This window comes from Procambarus clarkii, unplaced genomic scaffold (assembly GCF_040958095.1).
Source record: "Procambarus clarkii isolate CNS0578487 unplaced genomic scaffold, FALCON_Pclarkii_2.0 HiC_scaffold_107, whole genome shotgun sequence".
Classification (NCBI taxonomy): Eukaryota; Metazoa; Arthropoda; class Malacostraca; order Decapoda; family Cambaridae; genus Procambarus; species Procambarus clarkii.
Window position 1 is genome coordinate 1,425,337 of NW_027189140.1, and position 22,597 is coordinate 1,447,933.

The following is a 22,597-nucleotide window of genomic DNA, read 5'->3' on the forward strand; positions in this document are numbered from 1 at the left end:
ATTATTTAGCGATGATAGTATTACAGAAGACCCCTGACTTTGATAAAAATGACCAGGATTCTGATAATAGGATTGTTGTGATAATTAGGGCTGTAGTGGGAGGAGTAATCTTAGTGGGGAGGGAGGTAGCATTGTCTGCTGACTTTGTGACCACCGTTTACTGTTTGGACTCACTATACCAGCTTAGCTGTTCGCTATGGTGAACAAAACATGCAGATCCTTATATATAACGTCTGTATATAGTGAATAAAAGCAAAAACAGTATTGTGGGAGGAGAATGGTGGCGAGTCAGGTGAGGTGAGGGAGGGTGGAAGTGGCAGCCAGTGGTGGGCTGCCACTGCTGCTCAGCATACCAACTTAGTGGTTTTTTTTTTTTTTTTTTTTGAGATATATACAAGAGTTGTTACATTCTTGTACAGCCACTAGTACGCGTAGCGTTTCGGGCAAGTCCTTAATCCTACGGTCCCTGGAATACGATCCCCTGCCGCGAAGAATCGTTTTTTCATCCAAGTACACATTTTACTGTTGCGTTAAACAGAGGCTACAGTTTAGGAATTGCGCCCAGTAAATCCTCCCCGGCCAGGATACGAACCCATGACATAGCGCTCGCGGAACGCCAGGCGAGTGTTATGGTGAACACGAATGTAGATACTTATTATAAAGTGTATATACAGTGTAATAACAGCAAAAGGAGTGTGGGGGAGAACCCATTTTGGTGATGGGGTGGCAACATCTAATTACCTAAGTGTAATTACCTAAGTGTAGTTACAGGATGAGGGCTACGCTCGAAGCATGCATGATTTGTCATGTTGGTAGGGGTGGCCAATATGCTCTTTGGGCATTATACTGGCTTAGTTGAACAGTTATGGTGAACAAAGCATGTAAATACTTATATATAATGTGTATATAGGGTAATAACACCACAAACAGTATTGTTGGGGGTGAAATTTCAGTGCATCTGACCTTGAATGTGTGAGGGAGGCAGCCGCTGGCTGACTGTGTGTAGGGACGTCTCTTAGTGCCTGAACTAACCATATCAGCTTAGTTGTACAGTTGTGGTTTACAAAACATGAAGATACTTACAGTGGAACCTCGATTAACGAGTAATTACCTAAGTGTAGTTACAGGATGAGAGCTACGCTCGTGGTGTCCCGTCTTCCCAGCACTCTTTGTCATATAACGCTTTGAAACTACTGACGGTCTTGGCCTCCACCACCTTCTCACTTAACTTGTTCCAACCGTCTACCACTCTATTTGCGAAGGTGAATTTTCTTATATTTCTTCAGCATCTGTGTTTAGCTAGTTTAAATCTATGACCTCTTGTTCTTGAAGTGCCAGGTCTCAGGAAATCTTACCTGTCTATTTTATCAATTCCTGTTACTATTTTGTATGTAGTGATCATATCACCTCTTTTTCTTCTGTCTTCTAGTTTTGGCATGTTTAATGCTTCTAACCTCTCCTCGTAGCTCTTACCCTTCAGTTCTGGGAGCCACTTAATAGCATGTCTTTGCACTTTTTCCAGTTTGTTGATGTGCTTCTTAAGATATGGGCACCACACAACAGCTGCATATTCTAGCTTTGGCCTAACAAAAGTCATGAACAATTTCTTTAGTATATCGCCATCCATGTAATTAAATGCAATTCTGAAGTTAGAAAGCATAGCTTAGGCTCCTTGCACAATATTCTTTATGTGGTCCTCAGGTGATAGTTTTCTATCTAGAACCACCCCTAGATCTCTTTCTTTATCAGAATTCTTTAGAGATTTCTCACATAATATATAGGTTGTGTGGGGTCTATGTTCTCCTATTCCACATTCCATAACATGACATTTATTAACATTAAATTCCATTTGCCAAGTGGTGCTCCATATACTTATTTTGTCCAGGTCTTCTTGAAGGGCATGACAATCATCTAAGTTTCTTATCCTTCCTATTATCTTAGCATCATCAGCAAACATGTTCATATAATTCTGTATACCAACTGGTAGATCATTTATGTACACAATAAACATCACTGGTGCAAGAACTGAACCTTGTGGTACTCCACTTGTGACATTTCTCCATTCCGATACATTGCCTCTGATTACTGCCCTCATTTTTCTATCAGTCAGAAAATTTTTCATCCATGATAGAAGCTTACCTGTCACCCCTCCAATATTTTCCAGTTTCCAGAACAACCTCTTATGTGGAACTTTGTCGAAAGCCTTTTTTAGGTCCAGATAGATGCAGTCAACCCAACCATCTCTTTCCTGTAATATCTCTGTGGCTCGATCATAGAAACTGAGTAAATTCGATACACAGGATCTTCCAGATCGAAAACCATACTGTCTGTCTGATATTATATCATTTCTCTCCAGGTGTTCTACCCATTTAGTTTTGATTAGTTTTTCCAATACTTTCACTATTACACTTGTCAATGATACAGGTCTATAATTGAGGGGGTCTTCCCTGCTGCCACTTTTGTAGATTGGAACTATGTTAGCCTGTTTCCACACGTCTGCTACGATTCCTGTACACAGGCTAAGAAGGGTAAGTACCTTTCTGTACTGAAGGGTAAGAGCTACGAGGAGAGGTTAGAAGCATTAAACATGCCAAAACTAGAAGACAGAAGAAAAAGAGGTGATATGATCACTACATACAAAATAGTAACAGGAATTGATAAAATCGACAGGGAAGATTTCCTGAGACCTGGCACTTCAAGAACAAGAGGTCATAGATTTAAACTAGCTAAACACAGATGCCGAAGAAATATAAGAAAATTCACCTTCGCAAATAGAGTGGTAGACGGTTGGAACAAGTTAAGTGAGAAGGTGGTGAAGGCCAAGACCGTCAGTAGTTTCAAAGCGTTATATGACAAAGAGTGCTGGGAAGACGGGACACCACGAGCGTAGCTCTCATCATGTAACTACACTTAGTTAATTACACTTAGGTAATTACAGGGATGCCTGAAAGATCTGGTGAAGTGGAATGCTGAGCTCAGATGCACATTCTCTCAGAACCCATGGTGAAACTCCATCTGGGCCAGCTGCTTTGTTCTTACCGAGCTCCTTTAGCATATTTTCCACTTCATCTCTAGACACCTCTATCCGCTCTATGTTGTTCTCTGGAATTCTTATTGTGTCTGGTTCTCTGAAGATTTCATTTTGTACAAACACACTTTGGAACTTTTCATTTAATGTTTCACACATTTCCTTTTCATTTAATGTTTCACACATTTCCTTTTCATTTAATGTTTCACACATTTCCTTTTCATTTTCCGTAAATCTGTTTCCCATTTTCAACCTCTGGATATTGTCCTTTACCTGCAATTTGTTGTTTATGAATTTGTAGAATAGGCCCAGCTCTGTTTTACATTTATCCGCTATCCCTTTTTCAAAATTTCTTTCTGCCTCTCTCCTTACTGCTGTATTGTTGTTTCTCGCATCTTTGTATCGCTGGTATGTTTGGGGGTTTGGCCTCTTCTTATACTGATTCCATTTTTGTGTCTTTTGGTCTCTTGCCCTCTCACAATTTCTGTCGAACCAATCCTGTTTTCTGGCCCTGCATCTCTGTTTTGGTATCAATTTTTTTGTGCCTTTATCATATATTTCACAAAACTTGACATACATCTCATTCACTTCCTTGCCTAGCATCAAGTCTGTCCAATTATACACACTAAAAAAATTTCTAAGGTCACCATAATGTCCTCTCCTGAAGTCTGGTTTTTCAACTGCTTCAACCTCCTTATTTTCTTCCAGCTTGTAACACATTGCATACTTTATTCCCAAAAAGACATGGTCACTTTTACCCAAGTGACGAGTGGCTCTATTAACGAGTTTTTCCAGTAACGAGCAAGCCACTCGCAGCAAATTTGTCTCTATTGACGAGCTCGTCTCTATTAAAGAGCGAAACCACATGGTGCTTCCTAGCGTCTCGCGGGTTCTCGCAAATTCTCTGTCGCCTCCGACGCCAGTGTTGTTGTTGTATCTCACACGACAAGCATCCCTCAGGATTTATTTGCGCTTTTCTTTGGGTTTTTAGTGGTTTTGCGACTACAATTTGTAACACACGATGTCTCCAAAGAAGCTGCTTGCTAAAGATAGTGTTGTCAAGAGGAAGAAAGATACAATTACTGTGGATTTGAAGAAGGAAATTATAGCAAAGCATGAGTGTGGTGTCTGTGTGATTGATCTCACAAGGGAGTATGGCAGGTCCTCATCAACAATTTACACCATTAGTAAGGGAATGAGGAGGTAAGGGAGGATGCTGCCTCTTCCACTGACATCACCCTGATCAAGCAGTGACAACCTGGTGTGTGAAGATGTTTAATGACAATTTGCTGTCTCGTTTTAGGGACATCCTAAAACAAAGACAAAAGCAATTGTCAATAGACACGTTTTCTGCATAAGTAGAGAAAAGAAGAGCCAGTGATAGTGAACCACAACCCGGTCCCAGTGGGGTGAAAATCCCAAGAAGAGAGAGTCCGCCTGACTCAGAGGTGGATTCTCCTTCCACACTATAACCCCTCTCCTTCTTCCCACCTCCCTATCGTCTCCCTCAAGCCAGCAACGACTCTTCATAAGGTAAAGTAAACATTAAAACACTACAACAAAACATTTATAATTACATGTGCAGTATTATATTTACATTAAAAAATGTCATACAAGTATGGATGTTTTTGGGAGTGGAACGGATTAAATTTATTTCCTTTTTTTTAAATGGGGAAATTTGTTTCCAAAGACGAGTTTTCCAGGTAACGAGCTCGGTGCCAGAACGGATTAAACTCGTTAATAGAGGTTCCACTGTATATATAACATCTGTATATAGTGAATAAAAGCAAAAACAGTATTGTGGGAGGAGAATGTGGGTGAGTCAGGTGAGTTGAGGGAGGGAGGAAGTAGCAGCCAGTGGCGGGCTGCCACTGCCACTCAAAATACCAACTTAGTGGTTCGTTATGGTGGACACGAATGTAGAAACTTATATATAACGTCTGTATATAGTGAATAAAAGCAAAAACAGTATGGTGGGAGGAGAATGTGGGCGAGTGAGGTGTTGAGGGAGGGCGTGAGTGGCTGGCTGGTGTGTGGCGGTCACTCCTCGTTGCTTTTTGACTCATAATACCAACTTAGTGGTTCGTTATGGTGAACAAAACATGCAGATACTTATATATAACCTGTGTATACAGTGTAAAAACCGACAAAGCATTTGTTCACTGTTTGATGAACATAATAATTGAATCAACAATATGCACACTATAATTTTGAGTACAGCGATGATTCACACATTTTATTATATAAATATATCACACTACACACTATTGAATAATATTACAGCAAAAAAACTACGAAAAATCAATCAGACACATTGAAATAATTAGGTAATTATCTCTTTGTGGCCACTCCTGCCTGACAGGTGGGGGAACAACAGACCGCCTGGGACTCTCACTCAGTCAGCGCCTGTTTTCTGTGGGGAGCCCCTACGGCTCCCTGGAGCTTATCGGGCTAATGTATGTTATATTAGACCGGGACATTAGCTAAGGAGTTCAGACTTACCAGGGACCAGCGCAAGAACCTGACCCCTTCAGAGAGGTTTCAGGGAGCAATAGCCCTGGAAAACCCCTTTGTGGTTCGGGTTTTCCTTATCTGCCATCGACCGGGGTTAGGCACCCAGAAAGGTAGGCATAACAAAACAAACCCCACATGGTAAAAAACTAAAACAAAAAAACGAACTGAGAGGTAGAAACTCCCTACAATCACAAGGAAACAAGCAAACATCGCACTGTACTGCCGTGCCGATCGTCCGCGCAGCCCTCCCCACCCCGAGAGGGGGAGGGGGAAGCCCCGGACCTACCGCGCCGGCTGCCAAGCTTCAGTTCGTTCGCTAATATCAACCGAGATAGATGCTTCTCTGGCCTCAGTTTCCTTGGCGGTGTTTGCCTTGTGTGGCGTTCACTGCCGTGTGTTGTGTTGTGCGGTGGCCAGGAGTACTTCATCAGTGCCGGGGCTGCATGCGCTTAGTGGCTGACTTCCCTAAGCGCCCTGTGAGTACTGCCCCTTGCGTAACAGGGTTATCTTCCCTGGGGCGTTTGGGAACCGTTCCTGTTGAGGTTCTTGCTGCTTGGCATTTGCCTCGCTCTTGGGACCAGCTGGGGCTTGGGGCCCTTGTTTGGGCCTAGGTAGGGATTGGTATTGTGCTGGTTAGGGCGTCAAGGTGTTGCACAGCCTGCCACCTAAGCAGCGGCCGGTTCCTGTTACCTCTGGTGACGGTGTACTTTTGCGGGGTTTTTCTTTTGTTTTTATTTTCACGCCTGGTGGGGGTCTGCCTAGTGTGGCTATAGTTCCACTGGTAGTTTTGGGGGGCCCTCTGCAAGGTCCCCGTGATTGTACACGTTGCAGGGGTTTTCAGTGCTATCCTCTACCCTCTTGTTATGTTTGGGTTTCTTAACCGGTTAGCAACACCTTGCCCGGGCTTCCCGTAGTTGTTACCCCTACGGGCCCTGGAAACCCCTGTCTGGGCTTGGGGACCATTGAATGTGTCTTCAGGGTTCCAACCCGTCTTGTACGGGATCGTTGGTTGCTGTGTCCTTGTCTCCGGGTGACAGTCGCCACTTTTACCTCCGTCATGCTGCCTGTTGGGTCACTGACACATGACCTGGAGTCTTGCGAGAGTTTCTCTGCTTGTTCTCCAGTACTCTCCTGATGTTATTACTGTTCAGAGTATAGGCGGCATCCGTGTTGCAAGCTAGGTTAGGTTGCTGCAACATGCTAGGTTGGTTTCCCACTTGGATGCCCCGAGGCCGCCCCGTTTGGTTAGGTGCTGTTCGCCCCTTTCCCTCCCTGTTCCCGGCTCCGGACTGTCTGTGGGTTTCGGGGTCAGGGCAGGGTTTAGTTGGGGCCGAGACTCGGCCGGTTTTCGGGGGCTGCCCTGTTCGGGTTGGGGGACGGAGGTTTTTCGAGCCGGTTGCTCCTGCCAAGGCTTCTGGGTCTTACCAGCGGCCCTTTCTTGCTGCCTTTCCCATGGACTCTTGCTTTTCTTTAAGGGCAGAGGGCTTGGAGGACGGCCTCTGCCCCAGGGCCTCTGTTGTTGGTTCCCGGGGCTGTGGGGGATGCCTGCTAGCAGTTCTGGGGCGGTTTGCCCCTGCCTGGGTTTTCTGCTGTTGGGCGGCATTTTTCGCCCATCCAGTCTGCTTGCTTCCCACTTTTGCTGGCGTGTTTTTGTATCTTTAGCGTCAGTCACAGCCCCTGCTGGCGGTCATTTTCTTCTGCCGGTTTCCCGGCGTGGCCACCAGGGCGGCGTTGCGGTTTGTTTACATGCGACTGGGTGTGCGAGCGAGCTTCTGGGGGTGAGTTTTCACCTTTTTTCAGGGTTTTTATTCTCCTGTTGTCGTTTCTTTGCTTTTCTGGTGTTTTCTGCCCGTTGCCTGTTCCTCTGGGAATGTTTGGGTGTTGAATTTACACCGGGTTTTCCATTTTGTCTGTTTTGGGTCTGGGCCTTTGGGTTTGGACTCAGTGTCCCCTGGCTGGTATGCTTGCTCCCACACCTTGTCCCTCGGTTTTCGGTCTGTTATGACCGTTTTCCCAGGGGTTTCTGTCTGGGGGCTATGCTTTAACCTTTCTGTGGTGTTCTCCGCCGGCAAATGTGGTGGTTTGGGCTCCCCCTGATTCGATTCTGGGTTCCTTTGGGTTCTTTGGTTTCGTTCCGGAGGTTTCTTCCTCTTGGGGCCCCCTTTGTGGGTTCAGGGGACTTTGTTTCCTCGTGTGACCCGGTTCTGCCTTCTGGGGTTCCCGGGTCTTCCTGGCTTGCAGACTGATCTTTTTGGGTCTTGGCACATGTTGTGGTCGTGCTGGGATTTTGTGGTTTTTGCTGTCGAGGTGGGGCTTTTGATGCAGTTTTGTGCCTTTTTTGCCTGGCCGGCGTGGTGCTCTCTGCCCACTGGTCGGCGACTGGTACTTTTCTTTTGCAATGTATGTACTCACCTAGTTGTATTTGCGGGGGTTGAGCTCTGGCTCTTTGGTTCCGCCTTTTAACCGTCATTCACCAGGTGTACAGATTCCTGAGCCTTTTGGGCTCTATCATATCTACACTTGAAACTGTGTATGGAGTCAGCCTCCACCACATCACATCCTAAACACACACCTGTGTGTGTACGCATGTGCATGTGTATGCTGTGTGTGTGTGCACATGGGTTTACACACGTGTGTGTAACATATCTTGTGTGTTTGTGTATATGTATGTGTATGTGTATATACATAATATGTATATGTATGTGTACTTTTTCTTTCGGAAGGGGTTCTGTTCCCTTCTCTGTTGACGGGGCGCTGGGGGAGCAGCGTGCTTTGTTGACTCTCGCATGGTCCCGCTGTTGGTGGGTGCTTTTGGTTGTCTTCCGGCCTCTGGTGGCGTCGGTAGACGGCTTCTCCCCCTTTGGGGGGGTTTCAGAGCTGGCGGGGTGGAATTCTTCCCATGCGCTTCGTCATGTCATCTAGTGGGTGCGTTGGACGTGGTCGATCCGCCCATCCTTCTGGGGTTCCTGTCTGCTCCTTGCATTCATGGGCCTTTCGCATCTGCCGTTCTTCTGGACTTCTTCAGTCTGCGCCCTGGATTCTATGCCCTCCTCGGAGGACTGTTGTCTCCTGTCCGGCTTCTGTTGGCGCCGGGTGCCTGGATGGTGGCCCTGGACCTCCAAATCACTTGGCACGTTCCTCTCCAGTTTTCTGGGACTGGCACAGTTGGTGGTGGGGCTTGAGGGTTGCTGCTTTTGTTGCCTTCCCTATTTTGTAATGGGCACTTGGTATATATTTTTTTTTGCATCTTTACCGGATCTTGGTGCCCTGTCTGAGTCTGAGATTCGGTGTTTGGCCTACCTCGATGACTGGCTGGTGTGGGCTCCCAGTAAGTCCGCTTGTCTGCTCGCCAGGGGTGTGGTTCTTTCCAGATTGCCAGGTTTGGTTTCCTGGTGATCTGGAGGCCATTCCATCTGTTTCCGTCCCGGGTTCGGACCTGGGCCTTGTTTAGGGCTATTGGGCCACTCCTTGTCTTTCACTCCAGAAGTGTTACTGCGGCTGTGGTCCTGCCTTCGGCTGTACATGAGGGGGTCCCGGGTTGCTCAGCAGTTGCTTGAGCAGTTGTGTGGGAGTCTGAACTTCGACGTGCTGGTCTGTCCGCTGAGTCGGGTTTGGTTTCGGCGTCTGTTTGATTCCTTCAGAGACTGCCCTTCCACCTCTTGCATTCGTTGGGTTCGTTCCTCCAGGGATCTTGTGTTGGTGCTGCGTCACCAGCTTCCTCTTTGGGGTTTTCGGGGGTTCCGTGCCTTGGCACCTCCCCGAGCCTTCGCTCGATGTGTTTCACGGACGGGTCATCTCTCGGCTGGGGCTTGGTGACCAGTGCTCACCAGGTCGGCCGAGGTTGGTAGGGTCTGTCCGTCGGGCTCACAGCACGGTTCGGGATTTCGTGGCTGTCTGGTTTGCGCTTTGGAGGGTTTTGGTCACTCGGTGCTCTACCATTCAGCTCTGTTCGGACTGTTCTCTGGCGGTTCTTGCTGGAACCACAGGGGTTTGGCTAACCGTGAGGTTCATGTCCAGGGTGTGTCCTGCGTCCTGGCGGACAGCTGTCCCAGTTCGTTCCTCTCTTCGCGGATTGGCCAGTCATTGCCGATTCGTTTTGTTGGCTCTGTTGGACGTATGGACTCCTGGCCATGGACGTCTTCGAGTCGGCGTGGTCTAGGCATTGCCCATTTTATGTGGCGCCCTTTCCCACCTGCGAGGCTTTCACAGTGGATGCTTTTCGGCAGGACTGGTCGAGGTGGGGATACCTGTTCCTCTTCTCCCGGTCCAGCTGTTGCTTCGGGTTCTGGCTCGGTTGCAGCCCATTCCCACGAGCGCAGTCCTTATGGTTCGTTGGTTGGCCTGCCTACCCTTATTTTCAGACGCTGCTTGATAGGTGTTCGAACCCAGGGCGTTATCCCACGGCTCCGCCTCTTTCGGCAGGTCGAATCGGTCCAGGACGTGACTGGTTCGGCCTTCTCCTCGGCTCTTCGCGTCTGGTATTTTGACGCGGGTATCACCATCTCTGTGGTGTTCAGGTGGCTTTGTTGACAGTGTCCCACCTGCGAGCTTCGTCTTGGCGACAGTATGACGTTTCGTATGCTTTCTCGTGTTTTGTTTCACCTCCGGCCTGTTCATGCGTCGCCTGAGCTGTCCTGGTCCTTCATCAGGGTGCCTTCTTATCTTCTCAGCTTGTGGTAGCCCCTTCGGTTCAGCTTTCTGCTCTTTGATACTGGTGGAAGATTTGTACGTGTGCAGCCTTTCTCCGTCCTGGCGACGGTCGAGACGGCTGGTTTCCGGAGGGGTTCTTGGGTTATTGATGCTTGATTGGTTTGGCTGGGGGGTGCATCCTGTGTTGTCCGGTTGTGCTTTTTGCCGATGCCTGCGTACTGTGTCTGGGGATGCGCTGTGGTTGATCCGGTTCCCCTCGTTCCCTGTTTTCCGGGCTCGGGTCTCCTAGGTCGTCCAGAGTTTTTCATTCTTCCAGCCTGCGGTCTGTCTTTGCGCCCGTGCTGTTCAGACGTTAGCAGCTTTTGCTGCTGTGTAGGCAATGTCTAGGGCTCATTTTGGGTGCAGGGATTTGAGGGTCGCACAGGTTCTTTGCTGCCCATTGTTTATGCGCGTCTGCTCCTGTGCATTCTTGTTGCCTTGGGTCGCAGTTTGCGACCTGTTGTCTCGGCTTTGCGTTGCAGAGTTTGTGGCGGCCGCCTCCCGGGTTGGCCCTTTCTTTTCCTTCTTTTTGGGTATGAAGCTCCAGTGAGCCGTAGGGGCTCCCCACAGAAAACCAGCGTTGAATGTAATGAAACGCCATTTTCTGGGTGAGCCCCGGAGGCTCCCTGTGAACTCTCCCTCCCACCGGTCGGCGGTTTTTTCCCGTTGGTTGAAGCTTAGCTTCCGAACTGAAGCTTGGCAGCCGGCGTGGTAGGTCCGGGGCTCCCCCCGTCCCCCTCTCGGGGCGGGGAGGGCTGCGCGGACGATCGGCACGGCAGTAAAGTGTGATGTTTGCTTGTTTCCTTGTGATTGTAGGGAGTTTCTACCTCTCTGTTCGGTTTTTTTTTTTAGTTTTTTACCATGTGGGGTTTGTTTTGTTATACCTACCTTTCTGGGTGCCTAACCCCGGTCGATGGCAGATAAGGAAAACCCCAACCACAAAGGGGTTTTCCAGGGCCATTGCTCCCTGAAACCTCTCTGAAGGGGCCTGGTTCTGGCGCTGGTCCCTGGTAGGTCTGAACTCCTTAGCTAATGTCCCGGTCTAATATAACATACATTAGCCCGATAAGCTCCAGGGAGCCTCCGGGGCTCACCCAGAAAATGGTGTTTCATTACATTCAACGCTGGTTTTTTTGCCAAACTTCACCACCCTATAGTGGGCAATATATGCCACTTAAGATTTTTTATTTTTTCACATGATCAGAAAACACAAATTAACAGGTTTATAAGAATTTTTTTCTGTGGGGAGCCCCTACGGCTTCCTGGAGCTTATTGAGCTAACGTATGTTATGTTAGACCGGGACATTACCTATGGAGTTCAGACCTACCAGGGACCAGCGCCAGATCCTGGCCCCTTCAAGGAGGTTTCAGGTAGCAATGGCCCTGGAAAACCCCATTATGGTTGGGGTTTTTCCTTATCTGCCATCGACCGGGATTAGGCACCCAGAAAGGTAGGTATAACAAAACAAACCCCACATGGTAAAAAACTACAACAAAAAACCGAACAGAGGTAGAAACTCCCTACAATCCCAAGAAAACAATCAATCAATTTACCGCCGCGCCAGTCGTCCGCGCAGCCCTCCCCTCCCCGGGAGGGGGAGGTGGGCCCCGGACCTCACTGCGCCGGCTGCCTTCAGTTCGCAAGCTAGTGTCAGCCGGGATAGACGCTTCTCTGGCCTCAAATTCCTGGGCGGTGTTTGTCTTGTGTGGCGTTCTCTGCTGTTTTCTGGGGGGAGCCCCGTCGGCTCCCCGGAACTTTACCAGGCTGATATCCTAATGTCAGACTTTTGCATCAGTCATGTGTATGGAGTTCCAGGGCCTACCGAGGACCACGGCCAGAACCTGGCCCCCTCAGAGAGGCAAGGGGAGCAATGGCCTATAGAAACCCCCGTGTGGTTGGAAGCATTCTATGTCTGCCATCGACCGGGTCAAGCATCCAGAAAGGTAAGCATTCCAAAACAAACCCCTATTCTGGTGAAAATTGCTACCTAAAGCCGAACTAGTGGGTAGAACTCCTCCACAGAAAACAAACTACAGGTAGTATGACGTCATTCGTCACCGCGCCGCTGTCTGCTCAGCTCCCCCCTCCCCAGGAGGGGGAAGGGGGAGCCCCAGACCTCCCACTCCGGCTATCCACCCATCAGTTCTTCGGCTGATGCTATAGGCACCGGTTATGTGCTCCTGCTCCAGTGGTTGTTTCAGCACTGTACCTAGAGTGTGGTGTCTGTTTTCTAGGTGGTGCGTGAACCGGGAGTGATTCTCCAGTACTCGGGCTGCATGCGCCTAGGGTTCCCTTCCCTAGGTGCCCTGTAAGTACTGCCCTTGGGGCTTGGGGCCGCCTTCCACAAGTTCCTTGGGTCCTGCCCCTGCTAGGCCGTTTACTGCTTGGTTTTCGGCCGCTCTTTGTGTGCTCGGGTGTTCTGTCTCCCTTGTTCGCCTTAGAGTAAGGGGCAGTTTTTGTACTGGTGTGGCACAGGGCAGCTTGTCTTTACCAATCATAGCGGCCGGCTCTGTTCCACTTGGGTACACTGTCCTCTTGCGGGGTTTTCTTTTTCTTTTTGTTCATCTACCTGGTGGGGGGGGGGTCTGCCTTCGTTCTTGCCCCTTGTGTCCCTTGTGTTGTGAGTATTTTCTGGTGGTACCCCTGCTAGGTCCCCATGAGTGTACACGTCCCGGGGGTTCAGCTCTTAGAAAGTTGTTTGGTAGCTTTGGGTGCCAGTTAGCAGTACCCTGCCTGGGATTACCTGAGCGCGAGTCCTTTTATAGTAACCGCTCGGGACCCTGGGAAACCCCTGGGGGCGCGCGGGTCCGATGGATGTGACCCCAGAGACCCCCTCGCTTCCAGCGAGTTTGAGGGTTGCTCTCACCCTTTGTCTCTGGGTGACTCTGTTTTGCCTCCGTCTGCTGCCCGTGAGGTCGGTGACACCTTCTGAAGGTGTCTAGTGTTCACCTTCGGGACTAATGTTGGCTTCTGTGTTCTCGAGGGTTCGGGAAGGTCTTTCGCTACTTCCCGCATGTTTGGAACGTCTGTCAGCTCCTCGTCCTTGTCGCCGTTTTGGGCTACTTGTGGCCCGGTTGGGCTACTTGTGGCCCGGTTGGGCTACTTGTGGCCCTGTTGGGCTGCTTGTGGCCCTGTTGGGCTGCTTGTGGCCCTGTTGGGCTGCTTGTGGCCCTGTTGGGCTGCTTGTGGCCCTGTTGGGCTGCTTGTGGCCCTGTTGGGCTGCTTGTGGCCCTGTTGGGCTGCTTGTAATTACCTAAGTGTAGTTACAGGATGAGAGCTACGCTCGTGGTGTCCCGTCTTCCCAGCACTCTTTGTCATATAACGCTTTGAAACTACTGACGGTCTTGGCCTCCACCACCTTCTCACTTAACTTGTTCCAACCGTCTACCACTCTATTTGCGAAGGTGAATTTTCTTATATTTCTTCGGCATCTGTGTTTAGCTAGTTTAAATCTATGACCTCTTGTTCTTGAAGTGCCAGGTCTCAGGAAATCTTCCCTGTCAATTTTATCAATTCCTGTTACTATTTTGTATGTAGTGATCATATCACCTCTTTTTCTTCTGTCTTCTAGTTTTGGCATGTTTAATGCTTCTAACCTCTCCTCGTAGCTCTTACCCTTCAGTTCTGGGAGCCACTTCGTAGCATGTCTTTGCACCTTTTCCAGTTTGTTGATGTGCTTCTTAAGATATGGGCACCACACAACAACTGCATATTCTAGCTTTGGCCTAACAAAAGTCACGAACAATTTCTTTAGTATATCGCCATCCATGTATTTAAATGCAATTCTGAAGTTAGAAAGCATCGCATAGGCTCCTTGCACAATATTCTTTATGTGGTCCTCAGGTGATAGTTTTCTATCTAGAACCACCCCTAGATCTCTTTCTTTATCAGAATTCTTTAAAGATTTCTCACATAATATATAGGTTGTGTGGGGTCTATGTTCTCCTATTCCACATTCCATAACATGACATTTATTAACATTAAATTCCATTTGCCAGGTGGTGCTCCATATACTTATTTTGTCCAGGTCTTCTTGAAGGGCATGACAATCATCTAAATTTCTTATCCTTCCTATTATCTTAGCATCATCAGCAAACATGTTCATATAATTCTGTATACCAACTGGTAGATCATTTATGTACACAATAAACATCACTGGTGCAAGAACTGAACCCTGTGGTACTCCACTTGTGACATTTCTCCATTCCGATACATTGCCTCTGATTACTGCCCTCATTTTTCTATCAGTCAGAAAATTTTTCGTCCATGATAGAAGCTTACCTGTCACCCCTCCAATATTTTCCAGTTTCCAGAACAACCTCTTATGTGGAACTCTGTCGAAAGCCTTTTTTAGGTCCAGATAGATGCAGTCAACCCAACCATCTCTTTCCTGTAATATCTCTGTGGCTCGATCATAGAAACTGAGTAAATTCGATACACAGGATCTTCCAGATCGAAAACCATACTGTCTGTCTGATATTATATCATTTCTCTCCAGGTGTTCTACCCATTTAGTTTTGATTAACTTTTCCAATACTTTCACTATTACACTTGTCAATGATACAGGTCTATAATTGAGGGGGTCTTCCCTGCTGCCACTTTTGTAGATTGGAACTATGTTAGCCTGTTTCCACACGTCTGCTACGATTTCTGTACACAGGGATGCCTGAATGATCAGGTGAAGTGGAATGCTGAGCTCAGATGCACATTCTCTCAGAACCCATGGTGAAACGCCATCTGGGCCAGCTGCTTTGTTCTTCCCGAGCTCCTTTAGCATATTTTCCACTTCATCTCTAGACACCTCTATCCGCTCTATGTTGCTCTCTGGAATTTTTATTGTCTGGTTCTCTGAAGATTTCATTTTGTACAAACACACTTTGGAACTTTTCATTTAATGTTTCACACATTTCCTTTTCATTTTCCGTGATTCTGTTTCCCATTTTCAACCTCTGGATATTATCCTTTACCTGCAATTTGTTGTTTATGAATTTGAAGAATAGGCCCGGTTCTGTTTTACATTTATCTGCTATCCCTTTTTCAAAATTTCTTTCTGCCTCTCTCCTTACTGCTGTATAGTTGTTTCTCGCATCTTTGTATCGCTGGTATGTTTGGGGGTTTGGCCTCTTCCTATACTGATTCCATTTTTGTGTCTTTTGGTCTCTTGCCCTCTCACAATTTCTGTCGAACCAATCCTGTTTTCTGGCCCTGCATCTCTGTTTTGGTATGAATGTTTGTGTGCCTTCCTCGTATAGTTTTAAAAATTTGGCATACATTTCATTTACTTCCCTGCCTAGCAACAATTCTGTCCAATTACACTCATTAAAAAAATTTCGAAGTTCCCCATAGTTGCCTCTCCTTAAATCGAGTTTATCAACTGTTTCAATGTCCCCATTTTCTTCTAGATGATATCTTAAAGCATATTTAATGTCTAACAGGACGTGATCACTCTTTCCCAAGGGAGGAAGGTACTGGATGTCAAAAATCTCTTCTTCTTTCCTGGTGAATACTAGATCCAGTACTGACGGTACATCTCCTTCCCTTGTGGCCCTGTTGGGCTGCTTGTGGCCCTGTTGGGCTACTTGTGGCCCTGTTGGGCTGCTTGTGGCCCTGTTGGGCTGCTTGTGGCCCTGTTGGGCTGCTTGTGGCCCTGTTGGGCTGCTTGTGGCCCTGTTGGGCTGCTTGTGGCCCTGTTGGGCTGCTTGTGGCCCTGTTGGGCTGCTTGTGGCCCTGTTGGGCTGCTTGTGGCCCTGTTGGGCTGCTTGTAATTACCTAAGTGTAATTACCTAAGTGTAGTTACAGGATGAGAGCTACGCTCGTGGTGTCCCGTCTTCCCAGCACTCTTTGTCATATAACGCTTTGAAATTACTGACGGTTTTGGCTTCCACCACTTTCTCACTTAACTTGTTCCAACCGTCTACCACTCTGTTTACAATACAGTATCCACTCAATTTAACGGCCTCTTTTATACCGATCTGCCGGTATTAACGACCGGTTTGGGAGCCCAGTATCTAGAGCCTGCTATACCGGTCTGCGGTCGATATTACCGACAGTCAGTATTGGGTTTGTTGTGGCATCAGCGTCCCCTCACATGGCGACCAGGCCGCCACCGACCTGGATCGTCCAGAGTCATATATTACATCTTAATTTTCTTTTAAAATGATTCACTTTAATGAAGAAAATTGTAAATTATTATTAATAAAATATTTTGAAACAGTTTTTATTAAGCAAAAGTCTTTGTTTTCTTATTAAATACCTTTTATAGTATGTATAGGTACTAGGTATTTTTTTTCCCAAGGACCTAGTATGTACTCCGCCGGGCCATGTGTTCCCATTGTTTACTGTGAACTCGCGCGGCTAGCTTCAATTGTGAAGGATATTACTGTACTGTAATTGTGATCTTTTTAATTTACAAAATGCCAAAAGTTACCCAAAGGAAGCGCCTGACGGTTGCACAGAAGCTGGAGTTAATTAAGAAACTTGATAAAGGATATTCTCATGCACGAGCAGCAGCAAAGTTTAACATCGGGAAAAGTACAGTAAGTGACATCAAGAAACAGAAGGATACTCTATTCAAATATGTGAGCACAACAGAGTGTGCTACTTCTGGTGCTGCATGTTCGAGAAAAACAGTAAAGTCTGGTCAGTATCCACAATTGGATGCTGCAGTGTATAAGTGGTTTATTCAGCACCGCACAATTGGCATGGCAATAAGATTTGAAGAGCTTAAAGTTGCAGCAAGTAAACTTGCCATTCAATTAGGTATAAAAGATTTCAGTGCAAGTGATGGGTGGGTTGGAAGATTTAAGGCTCGGCATAACATTTCAAACACCAAAAATATTTCTGGTGAGGCGTCAAGTGCTGATCCCACTAATGTTGATTCATTCAAGGCTAAATTAAACGAGTACATTGTCAGTAATAATTTAAGCAAATATCAAGTATATAATGCTGACGAGACTGGGTTTATGTGGCGAGCTGTACCAAGTACATCCTTAACCAGTAGGATGCAGGAAAATATTCCTGGACGAAAGATAAGCAAGGAACGGCTCTCAGTCTTGCTCTGTGCTAATGCTGATGCCTCTCACAGGACAAAATGTGCCGTGGTAGGCAAGTCTAACAATCCTCGAGCCTTAAAAATTATAATGCAGGCATTACCTGTAATATATTACAATTCTAAGAAATCATGGTTTAATCAAATAATATTTACGGACTGGTTTGAAAACCACTTTTGCAAAGAAGTCAGAGAATTCCAGATCAACAAATGTGGAATAAAGGCCAGTGAGGTTAAGGCATTGTTGCTGCTAGATAATGCCCCTGCTCATCCCATTAGCAAGTTAATTTCAAGGGATGGCAGAATAAAATGCATGGCACTTCCACCAAACACAACATCCTTGATCCAGCCCTTGGACCAAGGTGTTATCCTTGCTGCTAAACGTATGTACCAAACAGCAATGCTTGAAGATGTTTTAGTTGTTTTACCTAGCGAGGAAGATGAATTGACAGGAAAGGATACAAGGGCTCAAAGAACACTAGAAAATCTAAAAAAGTACACAATCAGGGAAGCAATATTCCACTGGGCTAGGCTTTGGAATAAAGTGAAAGAAACTACACTAACAAATTCATGGAAGAAACTGTTAACAGAGAGGCCTAGATGTGAAGCAGCAGTATCTGATAGTGAATTCGAAGGTTTTGAAAATGAAGCCAATGATTTTGAAGGGTTTGAAGAAACGATCCGAACAATGTTGCTCCAAGCTGGTCAGGGTGTACAAGTGAATGATATCAATGAATGGTTAGAAAATGATTACGATCCTGGTTATGAATTGTTAACTGAAGAACAGATTGCGCAAAGTGTTCTCGAAAATGACTCTGATGACTCTGATGACTCTGATGATGACTCGGACGATGTTGGTGAGGCTCTGCCTAGAGGTGTCGGATATCAGAAAAGATTGGAACAAGTTGAGGAACTCATTGAATATTCAATAAAAAGTAAACATGAGGTTATTGGAAATTTTTATGTACACCTTACAGCCTTAAAGCAATGTCTCAAAACGTTAGCCAGAGAAAATCAGATTCAGACAAAAATAGATAAATTCATGATTTCAACGGTTCGTGAAAAATCTTCGTCGACAAGCGATGCTGCACCCGTCGATGCTGAATTACCATCGACAAGTCATGGAGCATCCGCCAGCAATGAATGCTCTACAAGCCATGCTGCACCCGCCGATGCTGAATTCCCATCGACAAGTCGTGGAACATCCGCCAGCAACGAATGCTCTACAAGCCATGTTGCACCCGCCGATGCTGAATTCCCACCAAGTCGTGACAAGTCATCCACTAACGATATAAAATATGATTGAAAGGCATATAAATTAGTGTAAAAAGTGTTGATAGAGTACAGTATTGTAAGTGTTAATGATTAATTAAGCCTAGACAAAAAGATACTGTACAGTGTAAATATACAGTAGAAATAATTGTCAATAGTGAAGTAGAATTAGAACTCATGTGAATTAGTAGTAAGGCTAGCTGTTGTGTGAAGTGAGTGCCTGAAAATAATTGTACATATAAAACAAGCGCTGCAGAGGATGACGTAATCAAAACAGCTTCGTAATCTTCAGCTTCATTAAAAGTAAGTCAATTTACCAATTTTATTATAGTATTACAAGATATTAATAGTTTTTTTTCAACAAAAGCTACATATTAGTCTCTGCAAATGTATATTCTATCGTCAGCAGAGAAAAGGTGAGCTCAAAATATTTGGTCTTGGCTAGCTCTCAGTGACAAGGCTCGATCGCCATTGTTATGGCATGGCCGCCACAGCCTGTGTCGTAACATTAAAAATACATTACTGTACCTGCACTGTTCAGGGTAAATCAAAACACATCTCTAAAATTTTATTAAGACAATATTAACTCACTGATTGATACATGAAATATTTTTCAATACAAAGGAATGAATCAATTTTTTCCCACCCATCTGGACTTGATCAGAGCGTGTTCACACATCATCCATGCAGCAGCCAGCAACTGGCTTAATCGTCGGCCGTGCACTAAATTGGAATGCAATTACACAATGAACTTTATTTAATTTTAGTTATACAGTATAAAATATATCCTACCTGAATGTTACTTGAAAAATTACCCGACCCGACTTAACGTCGGAAATAACGGAGCTCCGTAAATAACGACTTGGGCTCAGCCCCATATAGGCTGTTAAATTGAGTGGATACTGTAGTGAATTTTCGTATATTTCTCCGGCAGCTTTGTTTCGTTAGTTTAAATCTATGACCTCTTGTTCTTGAAGTTCCGAGTCCCAGGAATTCTTCCCTATCAATTTTATCTATTCCTGTTACTATTTTGAACGTAGTGATCATATCGCCTCTTTTTCTTCTATCTTCTAGTTTTTGCATATATAATGCCTCTAATCTCTCCTTGTAACTCTTGTCCTTCAGTTCTAGGAGCCACTTAGTGGCATGTCGTTGCACCTTTTCCAGTTTGTTGATGTGCTTCTTAAGATATGGGCACCATACAACCGCTGCATATTCCAGCTTTGGTCTAATAAAAGTCATGACCAATTTCTTTAGTATTTCTCCATCCATGTATTTAAAAGAAATTCTAAGGTTAGAAAGTGTAGCATAGGCTCCTCGCACAATGTTCTTAATGTGGTCCTCAGGTGACATTTTTCTATCTAAACCCACTCCTAGATCCTTTTCTTTATCAGAATTCTTTAAAGATTTCTCACATAATATATAGGTTGTGTGGGGTCTATGCTCTCCAATTCCACATTCCATAACATGGCATTTATTTACATTAAATTCCATTTGCCAAGTGTTGCTCCATATACTTATTTTGTCCAGGTCTTCTTGAAGGGCATGACAGTCATCTAAGTTTCTTATCTTCCCTATTATCTTGGCATCATCAGCAAACATGTTCATGTAATTGTGTATTCCCACTGGTAGATCGTTTATGTAGACAATGAACATTACCGGTGCAAGAACTGAACCCTGAGGTACTCCACTCGTGACATTCCTCCAATCCGACACCTTGCCTCTGATTATGGCCCTCATTTTTCTGTCAGTTAGGAAATTTTTCATCCATGTTAGTAGCTTACCTGTCACTCCTCCAATATGTTCCAGTTTCCAGAACAACCTCTAATGGGAACTCTGTCGAAAGCCTTTTTTAGGTCCAGATAGATGCAGTCAACCCAACCATCTCTTTCCTGTAAAATCTCTGTGGCTCGATCATAAAAACTGAGCAAGTTCGTTACACAGGATCTTCCAGATCGAAAACCATACTGTCTGTCTGATATTATGTCGTTTTCCTCCAAGTGTTCTACCCATTTAGTTTTAATTATTTTTTCCAATATTTTGACTATTACACTTGTCAATGATACAGGTCTATAATTAAGGGGGTCTTCCCTGTTTCCACTTTTTTAGATTGGAACTATGTTAGCCTTTTTCCACACATCAGCTACAGCTCCTGTACACAGGGATGCCTGAAAAATCAGTTGAAGTGGAATGCTGAGTTCAGGTGCACATTCTCTCAGAACCCATGGTGAAACTCCATCTGGACCAACTGCTTTGTTCTTACTTAGCTCCTTGAGCCTTTTTTCCACTTCCTCTCTAGACACCTCTATGTGCTCTATGTTGTTCTCTGGAATTCTTATTGTATCTGGTTCCCTAAAGATTTCATTTTGTACAAACACACTTTGGAACTTTTCGTTTAGTGTTTCACACATTTCCTTTTCATCTTCCGTGAATCTATTTCCCATTTTCAACCTCTGAATATTATCCTTTACCTGCAATTTGTTGTTTATGAATTTATAGAATAGACCTGGTTCTGTTTTACATTTGTCTGCAATCCTTTTCTGGGGGGAGCCCCATCGGCTCCCCGGAGCTATCCCAGGCTGATATGCTAATGTCAGACTTTGGCATCAGTCATGTGTATGGAGTTCTTAGGCCTACCAGGGACCACGGCCAGAACCGGGCCCCCTCAGAGAGGCAAGGGGAGCAATGGCCTATAGAAGCCCCCGTGTAGTTGGAAGCATTCTATGTCTGCCATCGACCGGAACAGGCACCCAGAAAGGTAAGCGCCCCAAAACAAACCCCTATTCTGGTTAAAATTGCTACCTAAAACCGAACTAGTGGATAGAACTCCCCAACCGAAAACAAGCAAACTAGTGTGACGTCACACACTGCCGCGCCGCTGTCTGTGCAGCTCCCCCCTCCCCGGGAGGGGGAAGGGGGAGCCCCAGACCCCCCGCGCCGGCTACCCACACCTCAGTTCTTGAGGCTGATGCTATAGGCGATGGTCGTGTGCTCTGGCTCCGGTGTCGCTACTGCACTGTGCTTTGCGTGTGGTGTTAGTTTTGTGGGTGCGAGAGCCAGGAGTTATCTTCAGTACTTGGGCTGCATGCGCCTAGGGCTGCCTTCCCTAGGTGCCCTGTAAGTACTGCCCTTGGGGCCACCTTCCACAGGCTCCTCGGGGCCTGCCTCTGCTGGTCCGTTTTACCTTTCGGTTTTTCGGCCGCCTGTTGGGCTCTTGGGTGTTCTGTTCTCCCTTGTTACCGGCAGGTAAGAGGCAGTTTGCACTGGTAGGGGCGCAGGGTGCTGCTCAGCTTGTATTTCCCGACATCGCGGCCGGCTCTGTTCCTTGGGGTTCGCTGTCACTTGCGGGGTTTTGTTTTTCTTTTTGTTTTTGCCTGGTGGGGGGTTCTGTCCTTTTATTCAGTTTGTTTTTGCCCTTCCACTGTTCTCCTCGGTGGCGCCCCCTGCTAGGTCCCCGTGAGTGTACACGTCCCTGGGGTTCAGCTTTAGAAGTTTGCTTGGTAGTTTTGGGCGCCGGTTTGCAGCACCCTGCCTGGGACTACCTGAGCGCGAGTCCTCTTAAAGTAAACGCTCAGGACCCTGGGAATCCCCTAGGGGGCGCGTGGGTCCAATGGATGTGACCCCGGAGTCCCCACTCGCTGTGTGCGAGTTTGAGGGTTGCTCGGTCCCCTTGTCTCAGGGTGACCCTCATTGTTTTTGCCTCTGCCACGCTGCCTGTTGGGTTGGTGATACTTTCGACCCTGAGTCCTGTGAGTGTTGCTGCTTGCTTGTGACTCAAATTACCCAATCCTCTGATGATTCTATTCGGGTACAGGCGGCACGTGCGTTGCAGTCTAGGTTTCGTCTGTTGCAACGCGCTCGGTTGGTTGCTTCCCCGGATGCCCCGGGGCTGCCCCGCTTTGCTTTTCGAGACCCGGACTTGGGGGTGGGGGTCGCTTCGATCCTGGTTCAGTCCGCACCTTCTCGTCCTTCCCCTTCTGTTCGTTCTGGTCCCCCGCCCCTGCTTCCGGCCCCGAAGCGTCTGAGGGTTTCGGGGTCGGAGCAG

General features: G+C 46.5%; 1 protein-coding gene across 1 annotated transcript in view; it reads left to right on the forward strand.

Annotated features, from left to right (window-relative positions):
- The window catches only part of LOC138360323 (tigger transposable element-derived protein 7-like), a 31,281-nt gene extending 12,695 nt beyond the window's left edge, over positions 1-18,586 (forward strand). Inside the window, exon 2 of the mRNA XM_069320241.1 lies at positions 16,740-18,586. Coding sequence (XP_069176342.1) covers positions 16,740-18,586 — 1,847 coding nt within the window. The remainder of the gene's footprint in view (positions 1-16,739) is intronic.
- Positions 18,587-22,597: the final 4,011 nt, after the last annotated feature.